We start from the raw sequence: 20,400 nt of genomic DNA, 5'->3' as shown, positions 1-20,400 counted from the left end.
CACTTGCTGATATCTGCAGATGCGTTGCATATAAAACCGCACTTGCAGCTGCATTAGCGCACTTCTCTGAATAAGGCCCTACTGTGTATACAGACAGGTATACGAAATGAATGCTTATTCCTACACTATCTTTAGACAGGTATAGTAGATGGATGTCTATTCCTACACTACAGACCGACAGGTGAACCAGATGTATTCCTTTATCTGCATTATGTGAATTACTGTAGATATATATGTAGGCTTACCGTACTATCCCTTTAAACTGGGACACTCATGAATTACACAGGTTCTGTGGCTGGCTTAATTCAAGCCTGCATTTCACCTGGTTTTAATCAGTCCTAGAACCTGTGTAATTCATGAGTGTCCCAGTTTAAAGGGATAGTACGGTAAGCCTATATATATGGGTATTCCTGTAGTAGATTCAGACACGTGAACAAGGTGGATTATTTTTCCTACACTAGAGGCAGACAGGGGAACTAAAGGATACATTCACCTGCTCTATGTAATGACAGGTGAATTAAGGTCTGGCTATTTTTGTATTAGATGCATACAGGTGAATTGGATTAATGTAACTGAATGATGCTGGGTGCACACCTACAGATATACTGTATCTGCAGGTCAATTGATCTGCAGATATATCTAAAGCCAGATCGGGCAGTGTACTGTGCATACACACTGCCCGATCCGTCAGGGACTGACGTCATGAATCGCCCGTACGCACACACCAACGTGCTAATATATCTAACGATATATTGTCCGTCGGCTGTGCTGCAGGGCTGATACGATATGTCTGTGAACTACGGAGTTCACAGACATATCGCTCGTACACACTGGCCAACGGACCAACGATATAGCGGTCGTTCAAGAGAACGGCCGATATATCAGCCAGTGTGTACTCACCTTAAGATACAGGTAGGTGAATTAGAAGGAAGGAGATTCCTGCACTACACACAGACAGGTGTCTTAGTGGGATTCCTTCCCTTGCATTAGAAACAGTGCAGATAGGTTAATTAGAGGGATGCCTAGCCCTGTACTAGAGGCTGAAAGGTAAATTAGGGAGATGGAGGACAAAAAAAGACAGAAAGACACAAATCAAATAACTGGAGTTAAAAAAGAAAGGAGACAATGCCAAATCTATTTTATTAGCAAGCCTCGAGAGAATTAATTTAATCAATGCAGCAGGGCATAAGCAAGGCACCGGTGAACTTGAAAGTGCATTATGCCCATTAAAATGCCTGAATTTTCTAAATTGCTAATGGGATACATTTTACACTCCAAGCACTAACCTGAACAGCTCTTGTATGACTGGTTCCACAGGAACTGTAGAGAGAATGGAAAATATATAAAAATGTATCATCTATCATAAGTACCCCTCTGCTATAGAAAATTATCCGAAAGGTTATGCAAAAGTAAGGGTCAGAATGAATTGCGTAGAGAGATTTTGCAGGATGAAGGTCATTGCTGAGTGGAGGCCCTGAGTGATTTAGTGAAGCACGGAACGTACCTCGGACACCTTTGGAGCGTGTGCGATGCCGGTTCTCGTCTGTATCCACCTCCATCTGGGAATAGATTAGCAGGCAGTGAATGCTCTTATTCTTCATGCACAGACTATCAATGCACTGTCTGCTGCAGACTGTCACACAACCTTTTAATTCTATTTTAGAACAAGGATTCCTTTACGTGACGTGATAAGCTTAGTAATTATATTGAATTCAAATTAATTCTTTACATTTCCATTGTTGTCATTGCTTGGGTTCATAGCATGGGCATGGTTATTTGTGTGTGGTATAGGATTAGACATATTAAATAATATCGACTGAAAATTACATGTCTGCCAGGTTAGAAACATGTTGATATACAACCCAGATACTGTACATGATATGATGCAGAGTAGTATTGCAGCATTTTGCCCATTTTTATGTATGGTGTTTCATATATTTCTCAGCCTATTGTACGACAGATGCTTCATAAAATGCTTACAGTTTTCTTTTTTCTCCACCTTCAGATGACTTTAATTCATTGGCCTTTATGCGCCTTTCTACACTTTCTACTAATATATTTATTCATCTTTTTGGACTACTTATGCGCTTTTCAGCCATGCATCTACATCATCAAGCGGAGGTTGCCCTGTGATAGGGTACAGCTCTGCTGGGCTCCATGTCTCAATTGTACAGTAGTTGTATCCATAGAGAAGCTTTGTTTCATATTTATGGGCAAAATACTGTAGTAACTTTGGCTGATGATATAGAGAACTGGTGTAAAAGCACAGAATGTTTTCCTTGTCATAGGGTTGTGGACAGACAACATTGGATTGCATCTAGTAATCTTAAAAAGGTATGCCATGTGTAAAAAATTAATATAATCCCCATTTGCTCCCTTCGCTCATAGGGAACAAGCTATATCTCCACTCACTGTATGTAAGTGAGGAACATTGGCCATGGAAATGGAATGCTTCCTCCTGCTCTTGTGAGACAGGGGAGCTGAGGCTTTCCCCAATACCTGCCTAGCTGTGGGAATGCTCTTCAAGTTGCTGCTGCCAGAATGTTGTTAATAGTTAAACAATGCGATACAAGTTTTATAAATGCCAGTCTGGCAAGATCTAAGAGAGCATCCGTGGACCACAGCAGATATTGAGGACTCTTATTTATCTAACATTATAAAGAGGACATGTGAAGATGTTGCCCATAACAAAAAATTATCTTCTAGCTATCATTTTACAGAATATACTAGATAAAAGATGGTGCTAAAATCTGATTGGTTGCTAAGGGCAACACCCCCACATATCATCTTTTATTATTATCTTTAAGGTTTTTATTGGTTCAGTAACATAATTGCTAGAATGGTAACCCAGACCGCCCAACATGAGCCCTTCCACTAGGTAGAAAATGGTCTGCTTTTGGACTTTCCACTTTATTAATTGTCTGCGGTAATTACACCATTCTCATCAATTAACTAGATCAACACAGATAATTGCAGTCTTAAATTAAGAGGGAAGTTCAGGCGCAGAGTATGTTATACCTGGATGACGGGCTCATGTTGGAGGATCTTCAGAGTAACTTTCTTCCTAATCCTGGCAGAGAGACCATCTGTACATCCTGATATATCCAGGACAGTCATTTTTATTTCAAATGGAACTCTTTCATTAATAGTATATGTATTATTATTATTATTATTATTATTAATATTATTATTACTTTTATGCTGTTGTAATTTGTAATGTGCTACCAGGGTCGGACTGGGGCACGAAGGGCCCACCGGGGGGATGCAGAGGTAGGGGCCAATGCATTGGAATGTAGCCACTCTCCAGAGGGGTTCTGGCCAGCCACCACAGAGGCTTAACTAATCATTAGAGAGTGCATGGTCTGGGACCCTTAACTGGTGGGGAGAGCACCAAAGCCAGGCTCAGCATGATTATTTTCCTCAGATTTGAGTGTGCTCCCCACATTCTCATACCCTCCCCGTACTGCTCCAATTAGACCAGGATAATTTCCCTTCTTTCCCTGTTTACCTGCAAAGGTGATCTCATCATGTGCTTTCTTCTTCTTAACAAAAAAAACAAAACACTTTTACTGCATACTTCCACCCTACCGTGTGGTATTCCTGTGAGGTGTGCTTCCACTGACTGCACACCCCGCCAGCAGCATCTAACACAGTGCACCCCAAATGGGGGCCTCTGGTGGTTCCTCTGCGGGTAGGATGTGCCTCACGTGGATTGCTCATGCAGGTTATATCATACGACTACACAAGTGCCCGTTCTCCCATGTATGCATTGGGGCCATGTATGGCTTACCTCCCAGTGTAGCCTCTCTAGCGCACTCAATATGGCTGCCTCATCTGGTACGCTTGTGGATGGGATGGAAATACATGGACCTAATAGTTTTGTTTGTACCTTACTCTGAATGTTAGGATGCTGCAATCACCCCCATTTTGTGTCACCTCTTCTAGGGATGGACTATTCCACCCAGGGTAATCCTACAATGTGTGCCGAAGATGGCTGCCGCACCTGGTACCCTGTGAGGGTGGAATACACAGCCAATGGAAGTTATTACCCAAAATGCCTACACCAACCCTGCATTATGATTACTCTATGCATTTTATATTTTCATTTTTATGCCTGTGTATTGCTGTGTTAAGCTTCTGTATTATGCTTGTTTTGATGTAAAGCGCCTTGAGTCCTGTTTGGAGAAAGAGCGCTATATAAATAAAATTATTATTATTATTATTAATATATTTGCATAGTAAATACTGCTAGGGCATGCATGATAACAGCAATGCACAATGGAAAATACACCATAGCATACCTCCCAACATTTTCATCTCTGGAAGAGGGACTTCTGCGCGCTCGCCCGAAAAGGGGCATGGCCTACTCAAAAGGGGGCTTGGCCTCGCGGCACTGCCGCGATTGCGAGCCATGCCCTGTTTTCTGTCACTGAAGGGGGCATGCCCAGCGCTCTGTGAGCTGCTAAGTAGAGCAGCAGTTACAGGAGCCTCCCAACTGCAAACCCCCCCTCCCCCCACCGCGGGACACTGCATCCCACAGGTGGTTCAGCAGGACAGTCCCAATAAAATGGGACTGTCCTACGAATATCAGGCCAGTTGTGAGGTATGCCATAGTCCTGTGCAGTACAATGTAACATGTATAATGTATAATTCAAGTGCAAAGTCTAGAACCTGATCCCTGGAGGAGGATGTGGGGCCAAGTTTCCCCTGTACCCCTGTGGGCCAGTCTGACACTGTGCCATAGTGCTTGGCAGAAGCAGAAAATTGGGAATATGGGGCATACATGAAACAGGGACATACAGTATATATGTAATATAGATGTGAACACCAAGGGTAGAGCGGGTCCTGCTCATGATAGAATTTATACACTAGTGCATGATATGATTAGAGTAGAATCAATATTAGCTTAAATATATTAAACTGTGCTACTTGTTTTTTTCACCTAAAAGGAGGCATTAGAAGTCCCTTTCCTGTATTATGTAAATCTTATATCAGAAGTGGCTCCTAGTTTTCTGTTCACACCTGTTGCTGATGTCTTCCCACCCTCTCAGGGCCACCAAGAAATGGGTTGGGCCTTCGTTCAAGAGGGTGGGTGGGGCATGGCCCCAGTGAAGCCTTCTGAAGAAATGTGCCAAGGGAATGTAGATGCCATCTCTTACTCTATACACCCCCCCTTAACGAAACCCTTCTCTGTGCTACAGCCCACACTAGGTCTGCTGAAGAAAGCATTAAGCCTCATTCAGAGGTGACTGAATGCAAGTGACCAATGTGTTTAGTCTACACATGTGACTGAGCTGCCTAGCGCATGTGTCCCAATGGTAACCGTCGGGAGTCGCAGAACTAATTCAAAGGCAGGGAGAGGCAGTTTCAGTGAGCATTTTGTAGAGGTAAGCGGGAAGGGGGAGCGAGTCAAAAATGGGCATGTTGTCTCCAGTGACTGCATATTATGCCGCAGTTCCACTGGCACCGGTGGCCATGTTCTATAGGACACTCTGCACCTCTGTAGGCTGTTGCAATGTCTGATGGTGCAACCAGTGGTGCATATTTGTGCAAAGGGAGATTAGTGCCATAACCTCAGTCAGAAGCCCCCTGGCTGCCGCATTAGCATAAAGGCACAGTTGCGTTGTGTATGACTGTACTTCTGCTTCCTGCTCACTATTGCACTTGTGCTTTCTGCTCACTATTACACTTCTGCTTCCTGCTCACTATTGCGCTTCTGCTTCCTACTCACTATTCCGCTTCTACTTCCTGCTCACTATTGCGCTTCTGCTTCCTGCTCACTATCGCGCTTCTGCTTCCTGCTCAGTATTGCGCTTGTGCTTCCTGCTCAATATTGCGCTTGTGCTTCCTGCTCACTATTGCGCTTCTGCTTCCTGCTCACTGTTGCGCTTCTGCTTCCTGCTCACTATTGCGCTTCTGCTTCCTGCTCACTATTGTGCTTGTGCTTCCTGCTCAATATTGCGCTTGTGATTTCTGCTCCCTATTGCACTCCTGCTTCCTGCTCACTATTGCGCTTCTGCTTCCTGCTCACTGTTGCGCTTGTGCTTTCTGCTCACTATTGCGCTTCTGCATCCTGCTCACTATTGCACTTCTGCATCCTGCTCACTATTGCACTTCTTCTTCCTGCTCACTATTGCACTTCTGCTTCCTGCTCACTCTTGTAGAGGGGTCCTGCTGGCATTATGATCAGAACACTTAATATTTACTTCCAGGGTTGGAAATGCAAAATATCTATGAAGGCAATAAGTCACAAAATCACATTTACCAAATACATGTAGGGTTTTCTCCACTTCAAACAGAAAAATGAACAAAATTATCAATGTAGAATAAAATATTTATTATTTTCCATTTATTATATTTAAAACACTATTATTAAGTTGCTAAATAAGGGAAATATAATGTCTCTGAAAACAGACTTACCGGTGAGACAACAGCTAATTTTCTGTAGAAAAATTGCAGTCTAGAAATGAATGATATGCTGTACACTTTGTACCTGAAGAAAATACAGCTCATCCACACTAAACCTATGATTGAGTTTCTGTTGTAATTAGCTCTTTCAGTTATTCACCACTTTTTTTAAAAACTATAAATAATACACTATGCAGTACAACACATTATTGTGTCATCCATTATTCTCTTCTCTCTGTCATTACACTCTGTTCTGCTCCTTTCCCAGAACTTGCCTTACAGTTCTCTTCCTGCATACTGTAGGTCACACAGGCACTTATCTCATACCTACTGCCTCTCTATAAGAGTGGGCTGACTCACCGGGCACATCATGTTTTATTTCCTATGGAGTCTGTGTGAATGGAGGATCACCCAGCACCTTGAAGCACTTCTTTTGCACCTCATATACAAACGGCACATACAAATGTTGTGCACATGTAAAGCAAAGAGCCAGCACATACAAGTTAATGCAAAAAAGTATCAAAAGATCATTCAAAAATGCAACATAGTTTAAAGTGTTTATAAGGAGCATGTAGAGGACTGATGGCACAAATCCAATAAATACTATGGTCCGTGTAACCAAAAGCACTTATCCACACAGCAGAATAAATAAAAGCATGTACACAGTGTCGGACTGGGGCATGTAGGGCCCACCGGGGGAATGCAGTGGTAGGGGCCCATGTTTAGGAGTGTGGCCAGTCCACAGAGGAGGTGTAGCCTGCTATCTCATTGGTCTGACTAACCATTAGAGAGTGCAACGTCTGGGCCCCTTCATAAATATATACAGTAAATTCAGCTGCTTCATGCATGACAATGTACCAGATTAATAACAGAAATGCACTGTAGAAAAATAAGAATTTACTCACCGGTAATTCTATTTCTCGTAGTCCGTAGTGGATGCTGGGAACTCCGAAAGGACCATGGGGAATAGCGGGCTCCGAAGGAGGCTGGGCACTCTAGAAAGATTTAGGACTACCTGGTGTGCACTGGCTCCTCCCACTATGACCCTCCTCCAAGCCTCAGTTAGGACACTGTGCCCGGACGAGCGTACACAATAAGGAAGGATTTTGAATCCCGGGTAAGACTCATACCAGCCACACCAATCACACCGTACAACTCGTGATATGAATCCCAGTTAACAGTATGAAACAACTGAGCCTCTCAACAGATGGCTCAACAATAACCCGATTTAGTTAACAATAACTATGTACAAGTATTGCAGATAAACCGCACTTGGGATGGGCGCCCAGCATCCACTACGGACTACGAGAAATAGAATTACCGGTGAGTAAATTCTTATTTTCTCTAACGTCCTAGTGGATGCTGGGAACTCCGAAAGGACCATGGGGATTATACCAAAGCTCCCAAACGGGCGGGAGAGTGCGGATGACTCTGCAGCACCGAATGAGAGAACTCCAGGTCCTCCTCAGCCAGGGTATCAAATTTGTAGAATTTTGCAAACGTGTTTGCCCCTGACCAAGTAGCTGCTCGGCAAAGTTGTAAAGCCGAGACCCCTCGGGCAGCCGCCCAAGATGAGCCCACCTTCCTAGTGGAATGGGCATTTACAGATTTTGGCTGTGGCAGGCCTGCCACAGAATGAGCAAGCTGAATTGTACTACAAATCCAGCGAGCAATAGTCTGCTTAGAAGCAGGAGCACCCAGCTTGTTGGGTGCATACAGGATAAACAGCGAGTCAGATTTTCTGACTCCAGCCGTCCTGGAAACATATATTTTCAGGGCCCTGACAACGTCTAGCAACTTGGAGTCCTCCAAGTCCCTAGTAGCCGCAGGCACCACAATAGGCTGGTTCAGGTGAAACGCTGACACCACCTTTGGGAGAAATTGGGGACGAGTCCTCAATTCTGCCCTATCCATATGGAAAATCAGATAAGGGCTTTTACATGATAAAGCCGCCAATTCTGACACACGCCTGGCTGAAGCCAAAGCCAATAACATGACCACTTTCCACGTGAGATATTTCAGATCCACGGTTTTTAGTGGCTCAAACCAATGTGATTTTAAGAAACTCAACATCACGTTGAGATCCCAAGGTGCCACAGGAGGCACAAATGGGGGCTGAATATGCAGCACTCCTTTCACAAATGTCTGAACTTCAGGTACTGAAGCTAGTTCTTTTTGAAAGAAAATAGACAGAGCCGAGATCTGTACTTTAATGGAGCCTAGTTTTAGGCCCATATTAACTCCTGCTTGCAGGAAATGCAGAAATCGACCTAGTTGAAATTCCTCTGTTGGGGCCTTTTCGGCCTCACACCATGCAACATACTTCCGCCATATGCGGTGATAATGATTTGCTGTAACCTCTTTTCTAGCTTTAATAAGCGTAGGAATGACTTCCTCCGGAATGCCCTTTTCCTTCAGGATCCGGCGTTCAACCGCCATGCCGTCAAACGCAGCCGCGGTAAGTCTTGGAACAGACAGGGCCCCTGCTGTAGCAGGTCTTGTCTGAGCGGCAGAGACCACGGGTCCTCTGAGATCATCTCTTGAAGTTCCGGGTACCACGCTCTTCTTGGCCAATCCGGAACCACGAGAATTGTGTTTACACCTCGCTTTCTTATTATTCTCAATACCTTTGGTATGAGAGGTAGAGGAGGGAACACATAAACTGACTGGTACACCCACGGTGTCACTAGAGCGTCCACAGCTATCGCCTGAGGGTCTCTTGACCTGGCGCAATACCTCTCTAGTTTTTTGTTTAGGCGGGACGCCATCATGTCCACCTGTGGACCACCCCACTGATTTACAATCATTTGGAAGACTTCTGGATGAAGTCCCCACTCTCCCGGGTGGAGGTCGTGCCTGCTGAGAAAGTCTGCTTCCCAGTTGTCCACTCCCGGGATGAACACTGCTGACAGTGCTAGTACATGATTTTCCGCCCATCGGAGAATCCTTGTGGCTTCTGCCATTGCCATCCTGCTTCTTGTGCCGCCCTGTCGATTCACATGGGCGACTGCCGTGATGTTGTCTGACTGGATCAGCACCGGCTGGTGTAGGAGCAGGGATTTTGCTTGACTTAGGGCATTGTAAATGGCCCTTAGTTCCAGAATATTTATGTGAAGGGAAGTCTCCTGACTTGACCATAGTCCTTGGAAGTTTCTTCCCTTTGTGACTGCCCCCCAGCCTCGTAGGCTGGCATCCGTGGTCACCAGGACCCAGTCCTGTATGCCGAATCTGTGGCCCTCCAAAAGATGAGCACTCTGCAGCCACCACAGAAGAGACACCCTGGTTCTTGGGGACAGGTTTATCAAGCGATGCATCTGAAGATGCGATCCAGACCACTTGTCCAACAGGTCCAACTGAAAAATCCTGGCATGGAACCTGCCGAATGGAATTGCTTTGTAAGAAGCTACCATCTTTCCCAGGACCCGCGTGCAGTGATGCACCGATACCTGTTTTGGTTTTAGGAGGTCTCTGACTAGAGAAGACAACTCCCTGGCTTTCTCCTCCGGGAGAAACACTTTTTTCGAAGGAGTATCATCATTTCCGCCGTAACCTTGGTAAATACCCTCGGTGCCGTGGAGAGTCCAAACGGCAGCGTCTGGAATTGGTAATGGCAATCCTGTACCACAAATCTGAGGTACTCCTGGTGAGGATGGTAAATGGGGACATGCAGGTAAGCATCCTTGATGTCCAGGGATACCATGTAATCCCCCTCCTCCAGGCTTGCAATAACCGCCCTGAGCGATTCCATCTTGAACTTGAATTTTTTTATGTATATGTTCAAGGATTTCAAATTTAAAATGGGTCTCACCGAACCGTCCGGTTTCGGCACCACAAATAGTGTGGAATAGTAACCCCGGCCTTGTTGAAGTAGGGGTACCTTGATTATCACCTGCTGGGAATACAGCTTGTGAATCGCTGCTAGCACCGCCTCCCTGTCTGAGGGAGCAATCGGCAAGGCAGATTTTAGGAACCGGTGGGGTGGAGCCGCCTCGAATTCTAGCTTGTACCCCTGAGATACTATTTGAAGGATCCAGGGATCCACCTGTGAGCGAGCCCACTGATCGCTGAAATTCATGAAGCGGGCCCCCACCGTACCTGGCTCCGCCTGTGGAGCCCCACCGTCATGCGGCGGACTTGGAAGAGGAAGCGGGGGAGGACTTTTGCTCCTGGGAACCTGCTGTTTGTTGCAGCCTTTTTCCCCTACCTCTGCCTCTAGAGAGAAAAGACCCTCCTTTTCTCCGCTTGTTTTTCTGGGTCCGAAAGGACTGAACCTGATAAAATGGCGCCTTCTTAGGCTGTGAGGGGACATGGGGTAAAAATGCTGACTTCCCAGACGTTGCTGTGGAAACTAGGTCGGAGAGACCATCCCCAAATAATTCCTCCCCCTTATAAGGCAAAACTTCCATGTGCCTTTTGGAATCTGCATCTCCAGTCCACTGGCGAGTCCATAAGCATCTCCTAGCAGAGATGGACAATGCACTTATTTTAGATGCCAGCCGGCAGATTTCCCTCTGTGCATCTCTCATATATAAGACTGAGTCTTTGATATGGTCAATTGTCAGCAGAATCGTGTCTCTGTCTAGTGTGTCAATATTTTCTGACAGTTTATCCGACCACGCAGCGGCAGCACTGCACATCCATGCTGACGCAATAGCTGGTCTAAGTATAATGCCTGAGTGTGTATATACAGACTTCAGGATCGCCTCCTGCTTTCTATCAGCAGGTTCCTTAAGGGCGGCCGTATCCTGAGACGGTAGTGCCACCTTTTTGGACAAACGTGTGAGCGCTTTATCCACCCTAGGGGGTGTTTCCCAACGTGACCTATCCTCTGGCGGGAAAGGGAACGCCATTAGTACCTTCTTAGGAATTACCAATTTCTTATCAGGGGAAGCCCACGCTTCTTCACACACTTCATTTAATTCATCTGACGGGGGAAAAACTACAGGTAGTTTTTTCTCCCCAAACATAATACCCTTTTTTGTGGTACCTGGATGTAAATCAGAGATATTTAACACCTCTTTCATTGCCTCAATCATGCAGTGAATGGCCTTTATGGGCATTAAATTTGACTCCTCGTCGTCGACACTGGTGTCAGTATCCGTGTCGACATCTACTTGTACCATCTGAGATAGCGGGCGTTTCAGAGCCCCTGATGACTTTTGAGACACCTGGACAGGCACGAGCTGAGAACTCGGCTGTCCCGCAGTCGGCATGTCGTCAAATTTCTTATGTAATGAGTCTATACGTGCACTCATTTCTTTCCATAAGCACATCCACTCAGGTGTCTGCCCCCCAGGGGGTGACATCCCTTCTAAAGGCATCTGCTCCGCCTCCACCTCATTATCCTCATCAAACATGTCGACAGAGCCGTACCGACACACTCCACACACACAGGGAATGCTCAATATAGAGGACAGGACCCACAAAGGCCCTTTGGGGGGACAGAGTGAGAGTATGCCAGCACACACCAGAGCGCTATATAAGGCAGGGACTAACTGAGTTATGTCCCTTATAGCTGCTTTTTATATAAACTATATACTGCGCCAAATTAAATGCCCCCCCTCTCTCTTTTTTACCCTTTTCTGTAGAGTAGTCTGCAGGGGAGAGCCAGGGAGCTTCCTTCCAGCGGAACTGTGAGGGGAAAATGGCGCCCAGTGTGCTGAGGGAGATAGCTCCGCCCCTTTTCCGCGGCCTATTCTCCTGCTTTTTTATGGAATCTGGCAGGGGTATTTACCTCATATATAGCCCCTGGTGAAGACTGATGTCTTCATGCCGCCGATTTTCCGGACCATCTTCTTGCTTCTGGCTCTGTAAGGGGGACGGCGGCGCGGCTCCGGGACCGAACATCAAGGCTGGGCCTGCGGTCGATCCCTCTGGAGCTAATGGTGTCCAGTAGCCTAAGAAGCCCAATCCGGCTGCAAGCAGGCGAGTTCGCTTCTTCTCCCCTTAGTCCCTCGCTGCAGTGAGCCTGTTGCCAGCAGGTCTCACTGAAAATAATAAACCTAAGACTATCTTTCTTCTAAGAGCTCAGGAGAGCCCCTAGTGTGCATCCAACCTCGGCCGGGCACAAAATCTAACGGAGGCTTGGAGGAGGGTCATAGTGGGAGGAGCCAGTGCACACCAGGTAGTCCTAAATCTTTCTAGAGTGCCCAGCCTCCTTCGGAGCCCGCTATTCCCCATGGTCCTTTCGGAGTTCCCAGCATCCACTAGGACGTTAGAGAAATACACCATAGTCCAGTATAAGGTAACATATGTATGATTTATAATTCAAGTGCACAGTCTATAACTTGATTCTTAGAGCAGGAGGTGGGCCCCCAGGCAGTGGGGCCCACCGGTGGTTTCCCCTGTACCCCTGTGGGCCAGTCCAAGCCTGCATGTACAGCATACAGTACTTGATGACTTTCGGGACCCCCAGGATATGCCATAGTGGTAGGCCCAGAATGAATGGGCAAGGGGACATAGATTTGTGAAACACACAGGCAAAGTGTACAATTTAAGAACATTTGGTTTAGATGAATAAAGTAAAAAAGTCACTGGTGATAAGATGCAACAATGTGTGTGGTACACCTCATTTTGTGTAGTGCAAAGCCCTGATTTCATTATGCTGAGAGATTATCATACGGGGATAAACTGCTAAGGGTGGAATTCAATTGTTTGAAAAGTCAGTTAGGTGTCTGTTTTTTCCTGTCTGTTAGATAGGAAAAAACAGACACCCAACTGACCTTTCAAACAACTGAAAACCCCCCTAAGAGTCTACGTTCACAGATGTTCTCACTCCACGAACTTGCGTTTTACACCAGCTTGGATCTCAAAGCTAGTGGAGTCTGGGTATCCTCCTATTCTTTTACTAATACATTGCAGTTCCTATGCATAGCATTATAAAAGTACAGTATCAAAAGAGAAATTAACAAGAACGGGCAACAAGCCATCTCCTCATATCTTCAACCAATCCTATTGTTAGACAGCTTGGCAACTCCCTGAAACCATTACCCTTTATGTTAACAGTGAGAAATGAAAACACTTGCTTATTTTTTATCTTTATGTAATGAACTGCCCATTTTGTGTTTATTCACATTACACAGTGTGGGGCTAATGTATTAAGCCTGGAGAAGAGATAAAGCAGTGATAAGTGCAAGGTGATAACACACCAGCCAATCAGCTCCTAACTGTTAATTTACATATTGGAGCTGATTGGCTGGTGCATTATCACCTTGCACTTATCACTGCTTTATCACTTCTCCAGGCTTAATACATCTGCCCCTGTGTACCAACAAGTATGCTCCATCTCTGACCAGGTCAAACTACGGTGATGAGATACTATATTTGCCATTTGGCAGGAGAGGTACATGTCTAGGTGTGCTAATGTATGAGCAATCTAATAAATTCCTTTCAACACAGAAGTGACATATTGTTAAAAAAAATAGCACTCAGCCCAGATGTCCTGAACTCTTGTGACCTTGTTAAACCAGAAATAAGGCTAAACTCTTATTTTAGAAGAAAGGCCGAGTAATGTATCTATTTGATACTCGCCTACTCTACTGGAATGTCTGGGCAACTCCTGAATTTTGGTGAGTTCTGCCACCTTGGAGAGTAGACCAACCTCACAGGTCCAGAGCCTTAATAACGTTAATCACAGTGAAACGCGCCATGCTACGCTATCCCTGCTGTGTGCTCATGTAGATTTACGGCTACAGTATGTGCATTGGTGGGTGGGGCTTGACTAGGTGACTACAGTTATTAAGACACCCCTGCTCTGAAAGGCCCACTTGGACATCCCACTACATGAGGCATGCAGTGGCACCAAGAATGATGTATATGAAATGTGTATTACTAAAGGTGTAAAAGTTTGAACTTTCATGTGACGTCGACACCTCTTTAATGTTTTTCTGCTTCTCTGCACATGGAAAGGCGCTTCTAGTTTATGGAGGCTACTTCTGAGTGTATCTCAGTGTGAGCTGACTGGACCATCTAGGTGAATCAGTGCAAAACCAAGGTACTTTATGGTGCATCATTCTTTGTAAATGACCTCCACTACATGTCAATCATGAACACCCTTATTATAGGCTCTAGGCAAGAAAGTACACTAGCTAGTGTTACATAGAAAGGCACAGGCAGGGTCGGACTGACCCACAGGGAAAATACCCTGTGGGCCCCACTGCCTGAGGGCCCAACCCTCTTCTCTAGAGAGTCAGGTTCCAGACTCTGCACTCAAATTATACATTGCTACTCTAGTAGGGGGTCATTTACCTAGTAGAGTAAGACCACTGATAAACATGGACGTTATGTTCACTTCAATAGAATCTACACCAAGATTTGCCTAATGGTTGGCCAAGTGTCTGTGGTGCTGGCAACACCCACTCTTGTGGCTGACCACACCCCTTTTGCATGGGCCTCTACCACTGCATTCCTCCGGTGGGCCTTTTTTGCCCCAGTCTGACACTGGGCACAGTTATGTCACTAAAGTATTAAAAACAAGCAATGCTTCTGTGTGCCTTAAAAAAATGACAATGCCGGATAGCGGGTTGAAAAATTCTTTACAGAAGCGAGAATCTCATTCCACAGATAATACGAGTCAAAATGCAGCTCTCATTTAGTCGGAGCTCACATTCATGAACCTTTTGCTTTTTGCATTTTTTTTTTAAATAGCTTCTGATAATGTATGATAAACTACTCACTGCTTCCATTTGGAAATTTCCCTCATAATAAGCCTCCTCATTTACACTCTGTATAGTGAGCTTCAATGTACCTCAAGCCACATAAAAAAAAATTCTGATATACTTTTATGATCTTCAAGGCACAGTGATTACAGCCTGAAAGGAGACAGGAGCTGTGAGTCAGTGGAGCTAAACCCACTCTTCCAGATTCCGTCTTTGTACTTATGCCATGTACGAGGAAAGAGGGCAGGGAGCCGGGGCTATCCAATATCTCGTTTCATGAGCCAGTTCCCCATAATCATCCATGATTACTAATCTGCTGTTTATTTTCGCCTTTTGATGATGATTCTCTTTTAGGTACTATAAAATTCTATTCTCTTAAAACTGTATCAAAATAAACATACAAGGACTTAAAAGTGGACCTATAGCTTTATATCAAAGACATGCACGAGGCATACAAGCGATTTAAGTATTTGGTTGTTTTTTTTGCTCTTATCTGGCAGCCGCACGTGAAAAAAAGATCAAATGCCGTATCTTCAATCATAATCTTATTATGGAGGTTTTTCACCTCTCACCTAAATGTATCGTATCTTCGCTTTATCGTATCGCCCAACATGTTCCTTCTGCAAACCGGCACAGTACCACAAACCTTATACCCATTCGCAGGTGTGTTCTGTTTCTAAACTGCTTATACTGTACAATTATATGCAATGCACAAAACCAGCACATACTGTACCTCCTAATAGTCCAGAATTGTCTGGGCTGTCCCGATACTTGTGCTTCCACAGTGAGCGGGGCTTTATAGGAAGGTGGGCATGATTGGGTCAATTTAAGCTTGGTGTTGATGGAGATGTTTAAAAGTAGGGTTCATTTGACTTTTAAAAATGTTTGAAGGTATACAAACAGGGCTGGGGAATGTGCACTGGGCACCCTAACACCACTCTATATTGGATGTCTCCTCACATAGGCAATGCCCTACCTAATTTCACTACTTAGTTGTGTGGTGCAGGTTGAGGTGGCATCATCTCTCTTTGGGACCCAGCCTACAAACATCAAAGAGCAGCAGTTGACAAGGTAAGAAATTGATGGCTGCTCTCCCTGCATGTCACTGGCTGGAACATAGCTGGCTGGCACCATGCTAGGACCACAACATCAAAGGACAAGACTGCAGCATAGCCAACCAACTGGACTTACACTCTGGGATTCAGAATTACAGACCACTGATCATGTGCGGAATCTTGGCGTTGTCCTGGATGGTGGCTTGACATGTAAACATCAGATAACAGCTACAATCAAATCCTCATTCTTTCACCTGAGGAACATAGCCAGAATCAAGCACTTAGGGGTCATTCCGAGTTGTTCGCTCTCTAGCTGCTTTTAGCAGCATTGCACACGCTAGGCCGCCGCCCTCTGGGAGTGTATCTTCGCTTAGCAGAATTGCGAACGAAAGAGTAGCAGAATTGCGAATAAATAATTCTTAGCAGTTTCTGAGTAGCTCGAGACTTACTCCTACACTGCGATCAGCTCAGCCCGTTTCGTTCCTGGTTTGACGTCACAAACACGCCCTGCGTTCGGCCAGCCACTCCCCCGTTTCTCCAGACACTCCTGCATTTTATCCTGGCACGCCTGCGTTTTTCCGCACACTCCCAGAAAACGGTCAGTTTCCGCCCAGAAACACCCACTTCCAGTCAATCACACTCCGATCACTTCAACAATGAAAATTCTTTGTTCGGACGTGAGTAAATCTACTAAGTTTTGTGCTAAAATACTTAGCGCATGCGCACTGCGTACCATGCGCATGCGTATTTTTGCCTTAATCGCTACGTTGCGAAAATCGGCAACGAGCGAACAACTCAGAATGACCCCCTTAATTCCCTCAGATGATCTGCCAAAAGTCATCCATGCATTTGTATCATCTCGATTAGACTACTGTAATGCCCTCTACCTTGGTCTCCCAGCAAAAGAATTGCACCGCTTACAGCTGGTGCAAAACACAGCTGCCAGGCTATTAACCAACCAGCCCCGCTCTAGCCACACTCATACTCTACTCCCTTCACTGGCTGCCTGTAAGATGGCGAATCATCTTCAAGATTGGCTTACTGAGTTTCAGAGCACTACATGACCAGGGCCCAAGGTACCTGAAGCAGTTTCTGACCCCATACTGCCCCACTTGATTACTGCGATCTGTAGATGAAGGACTTTTAGCAGTACCTAGAATCTCCCGTAATTCATCTGGGGGTCGAGCTTTTAGTCATGGGGCTCCGACTCTATGGAACTCACTTCCCCGCACAGTGCGAGAGGCCCCAACTATAGAATCCTTCTAAAGTAGACTCAAGACTTTCCTGTTTACTCAAGCATTTCCATAATGTCCCTTAGTATCTACATTCTTCTGTATCTTATGAAAATGTACTTCATTATTTTCTGTACTATATTATGCTCTGTATCTGTTAAGCGCCTTGAGTCCTATTGGAGAAAGAGCACTATATAAATAAAATTATTATTATTATGATGTTACTCATTCAGTGTGTTAAAGCCCCCAAAACCCCTGGTCCCTATATGACCGCTTAGGTTGCACAGTCCCTTTAGGTCAGTGGTGGCCAACCTGTGGTTCTTGAGCCTCATGCGGCTCTTTCTTTATTCAAATGTGGCTCCCGACACTCGAAGTCACGTGACCACATCAGATCCGGAAACTGCTGCACTCCAGCCAGACAGTCAGTAGCAGCAGCAGCAGCACTACGGGCACTGATAACTGAGAGAGCCAGGTGAGACACCCACTGGCAAACAGAGGACACATAAGGGGCTGCTGCAATGGCACGAGGTATGTGTTCGGGGGGGGGGGGGGAGTGGGGGGGGGCTGTAGTGACACATGAGGGTCCTTGCAGGAGTGACACAGGAGAGTGCTAGCAGGAGTGACTCATAGGGGAGCTGGCCGGAGTGCCATACTGTAGGAGTGTGCTATCAGGAGTGACACATGGTGGAGCTGGCCGGAGTGCCATACTGTAGGTGTACTATCAGGAGTGACTCATGGGGGAGCTGGCCGGAGTGCCATACTGTAGGAGTGTGCTATCAGGAGTGACTCATGGGGGAGCTGGCCGGTGCCATACTGTAGGAGTGTGCTATCAGGAGTGACACATGGGGGAGCTGGCCGGAGTGCCATACTGTAGGAGTGTACTATCAGGAGTGACATATGGGGGAGCTGGCCGGAGTGCCATACTGTAGGAGTGTACTATCAGGAGTGACTCATAGGGGAGCTGGCCGGAGTGCCATACTGTAGGAGTGTGCTATCAGGAGTGACACATGGTGGAGCTGGCCGGAGTGCCATACTGTAGGTGTACTATCAGGAGTGACTCATGGGGGAGCTGGCCGGAGTGCCATACTGTAGGAGTGTGCTATCAGGAGTGACTCATGGGGGAGCTGGCCGGTGCCATACTGTAGGAGTGTGCTATCAGGAGTGACACATGGGGGAGCTGGCCGGAGTGCCATACTGTAGGAGTGTACTATCAGGAGTGACATATGGGGGAGCTGGCTGGAGTGCCATACTGTAGGAGTGTACTATCAGGAGTGACATATGGGGGAGCTGGCCGGAGTGCCATACTGTAGGACTGTGCTATCAGGAGTGACACATGGGGGAGCTGGCCGGAGTGCTATACTGTAGGAGTGTGCTATCAGGAGTGACTCATGGGGGAGCTGGCCGGAGTGCCATACTGTAGGAGTGTGCTATCAGGAGTGACTCATGGGGGAGCTGGCCGGAGTGCCATACTGTAGGAGTGTACTATCAGGAGTGACATATGGGGGAGCTGGCCGGTGTGCCATACTGTAGGAGTGTGCTATCAGGAGTGACTCATGGGGGAGCTGGCCGGAGTGCCGTACTGTAGGAGTGTGCTATCAGGAGTGACACATGTGGGAGCTGGCCGGAGTGCCGTACTGTAGGAGTGTGCTATCAGGAGTGACATATGGGGGAGCTGGCCGGAGTGCCGTACTGTAGGAGTGTGCTATCAGGAGTGACACATGGGGGAGCTGGCCGGAGTGCCGTACTGTAGGAGTGTGCTATCAGGAGTGACATATGGGGGAGCTGGCCGGAGTGCCATACTGTAGGAGTGTGCTATCAGGAGTGACACATGGGGGAGCTGGCCGGAGTGCCATACTGTAGGAGTGTGCTATCAGGAGTGACATATGGGGGAGCTGGCCGGAGTGCCATACTGTAGGAGTGTGCTATCAGGAGTGACACATGGGGGAGCTGGCCGGAGTGCCATACTGTAGGAGTGTACTATCAGGAGTGACACATGGGGGAGCTGGCCGGAGTGCCATACTGTAGGAGTGTGCTATCAGGAGTGACACATGGGGGAGCTGGCCGGAGTGCCATACTGTAGGAGTGTGCTATCTGGAGTGACATATGGGGGAGCTGGCCGGAGTGCCATACTGTAGGAGTGTGCTATCAGGAGTGACACATGGGGGAGCTGGCTGGAGTGCTATACTGTAGGAGTGTACTATCAGGAGTGACTCATGGGGGAGCTGGCCGGAGTGCCATACTGTAGGAGTGTACTATCAGGAGTGACACATGGGGGAGCTGGCCGGAGTGCCATACTGTAGGAGTGTACTATCAGGAGTGACATATGGGGGAGCTGGCCGGAGTGCCATACTGTAGGAGTGTACTATCAGGAGTGACATATGGGGGAGCTGGCCGGAGTGCCATACTGTAGGAGTGTACTATCAGGAGTGACACATGGGGGAGCTGGCCGGAGTGCCATACTGTAGGAGTGTGCTATCAGGAGTGACATATGGGGGAGCTGGCCGGAGTGCCATACTGTAGGAGTGTGCTATCAGGAGTGACACATGGGGGAGCTGGCCGGAGTGCTAAACTGTAGGAGTGTACTATCAGGAGTGACTCATGGGGGAGCTGGCCGGAGTGCCATACTGTAGGAGTGTGCTATCAGGAGTGACTCATGGGGGAGCTGGCCGGAGTGCCATACTGTAGGAGTGTACTATCAGGAGTGACACATGGGGGAGCTGGCCGGAGTGCCATACTGTAGGAGTGTACTATCAGGAGTGACATATGGGGGAGCTGGCCGGAGTGCCATACTGTAGGAGTGTGCTATCAGGAGTGACATATGGGGGAGCTGGCCGGAGTGCCATACTGTAGGAGTGTGCTATCAGGAGTGACTCATGGGGGAGCTGGCCGGAGTGCCATACTGTAGGAGTGTACTATCAGGAGTGACTCATGGGGGAGCTGGCCGGAGTGCCATACTGTAGGAGTGTACTATCAGGAGTGACACATGGGGGAGCTGGCCGGAGTGCCATACTGTAGGAGTGTGCTATCAGGAGTGACTCATGGGGGAGC

General features: G+C 46.8%; 1 protein-coding gene across 10 annotated transcripts in view; it reads right to left on the bottom strand.

Moving 5' to 3' along the window:
- MYT1L (myelin transcription factor 1 like) overlaps nucleotides 1-20,400 on the bottom strand; it is a 760,642-nt gene that overhangs the window by 333,439 nt on the left and 406,803 nt on the right. For 9 of the 10 annotated variants that reach the window (XM_063915489.1, XM_063915485.1, XM_063915480.1 and 6 more), the window contains exons 4-5: nucleotides 1,505-1,559; nucleotides 1,287-1,320 (exon numbers count right to left, since the gene is read on the bottom strand). The exons of the other annotated variant lie outside the window; for it this stretch is intronic. In XM_063915489.1, the coding sequence (XP_063771559.1) occupies nucleotides 1,287-1,320; nucleotides 1,505-1,559 (89 nt within the window). The remainder of the gene's footprint in view (nucleotides 1-1,286; nucleotides 1,321-1,504; nucleotides 1,560-20,400) is intronic. 10 annotated transcript variants of the gene reach the window in all.

Source organism: Pseudophryne corroboree, chromosome 4 (genome assembly GCF_028390025.1).
Source record: "Pseudophryne corroboree isolate aPseCor3 chromosome 4, aPseCor3.hap2, whole genome shotgun sequence".
Classification (NCBI taxonomy): domain Eukaryota; kingdom Metazoa; phylum Chordata; class Amphibia; order Anura; family Myobatrachidae; genus Pseudophryne; species Pseudophryne corroboree.
The sequence above is the reverse complement of the archived record's forward strand: the minus strand, read 5'-3'. Positions and strand labels throughout refer to the sequence as shown.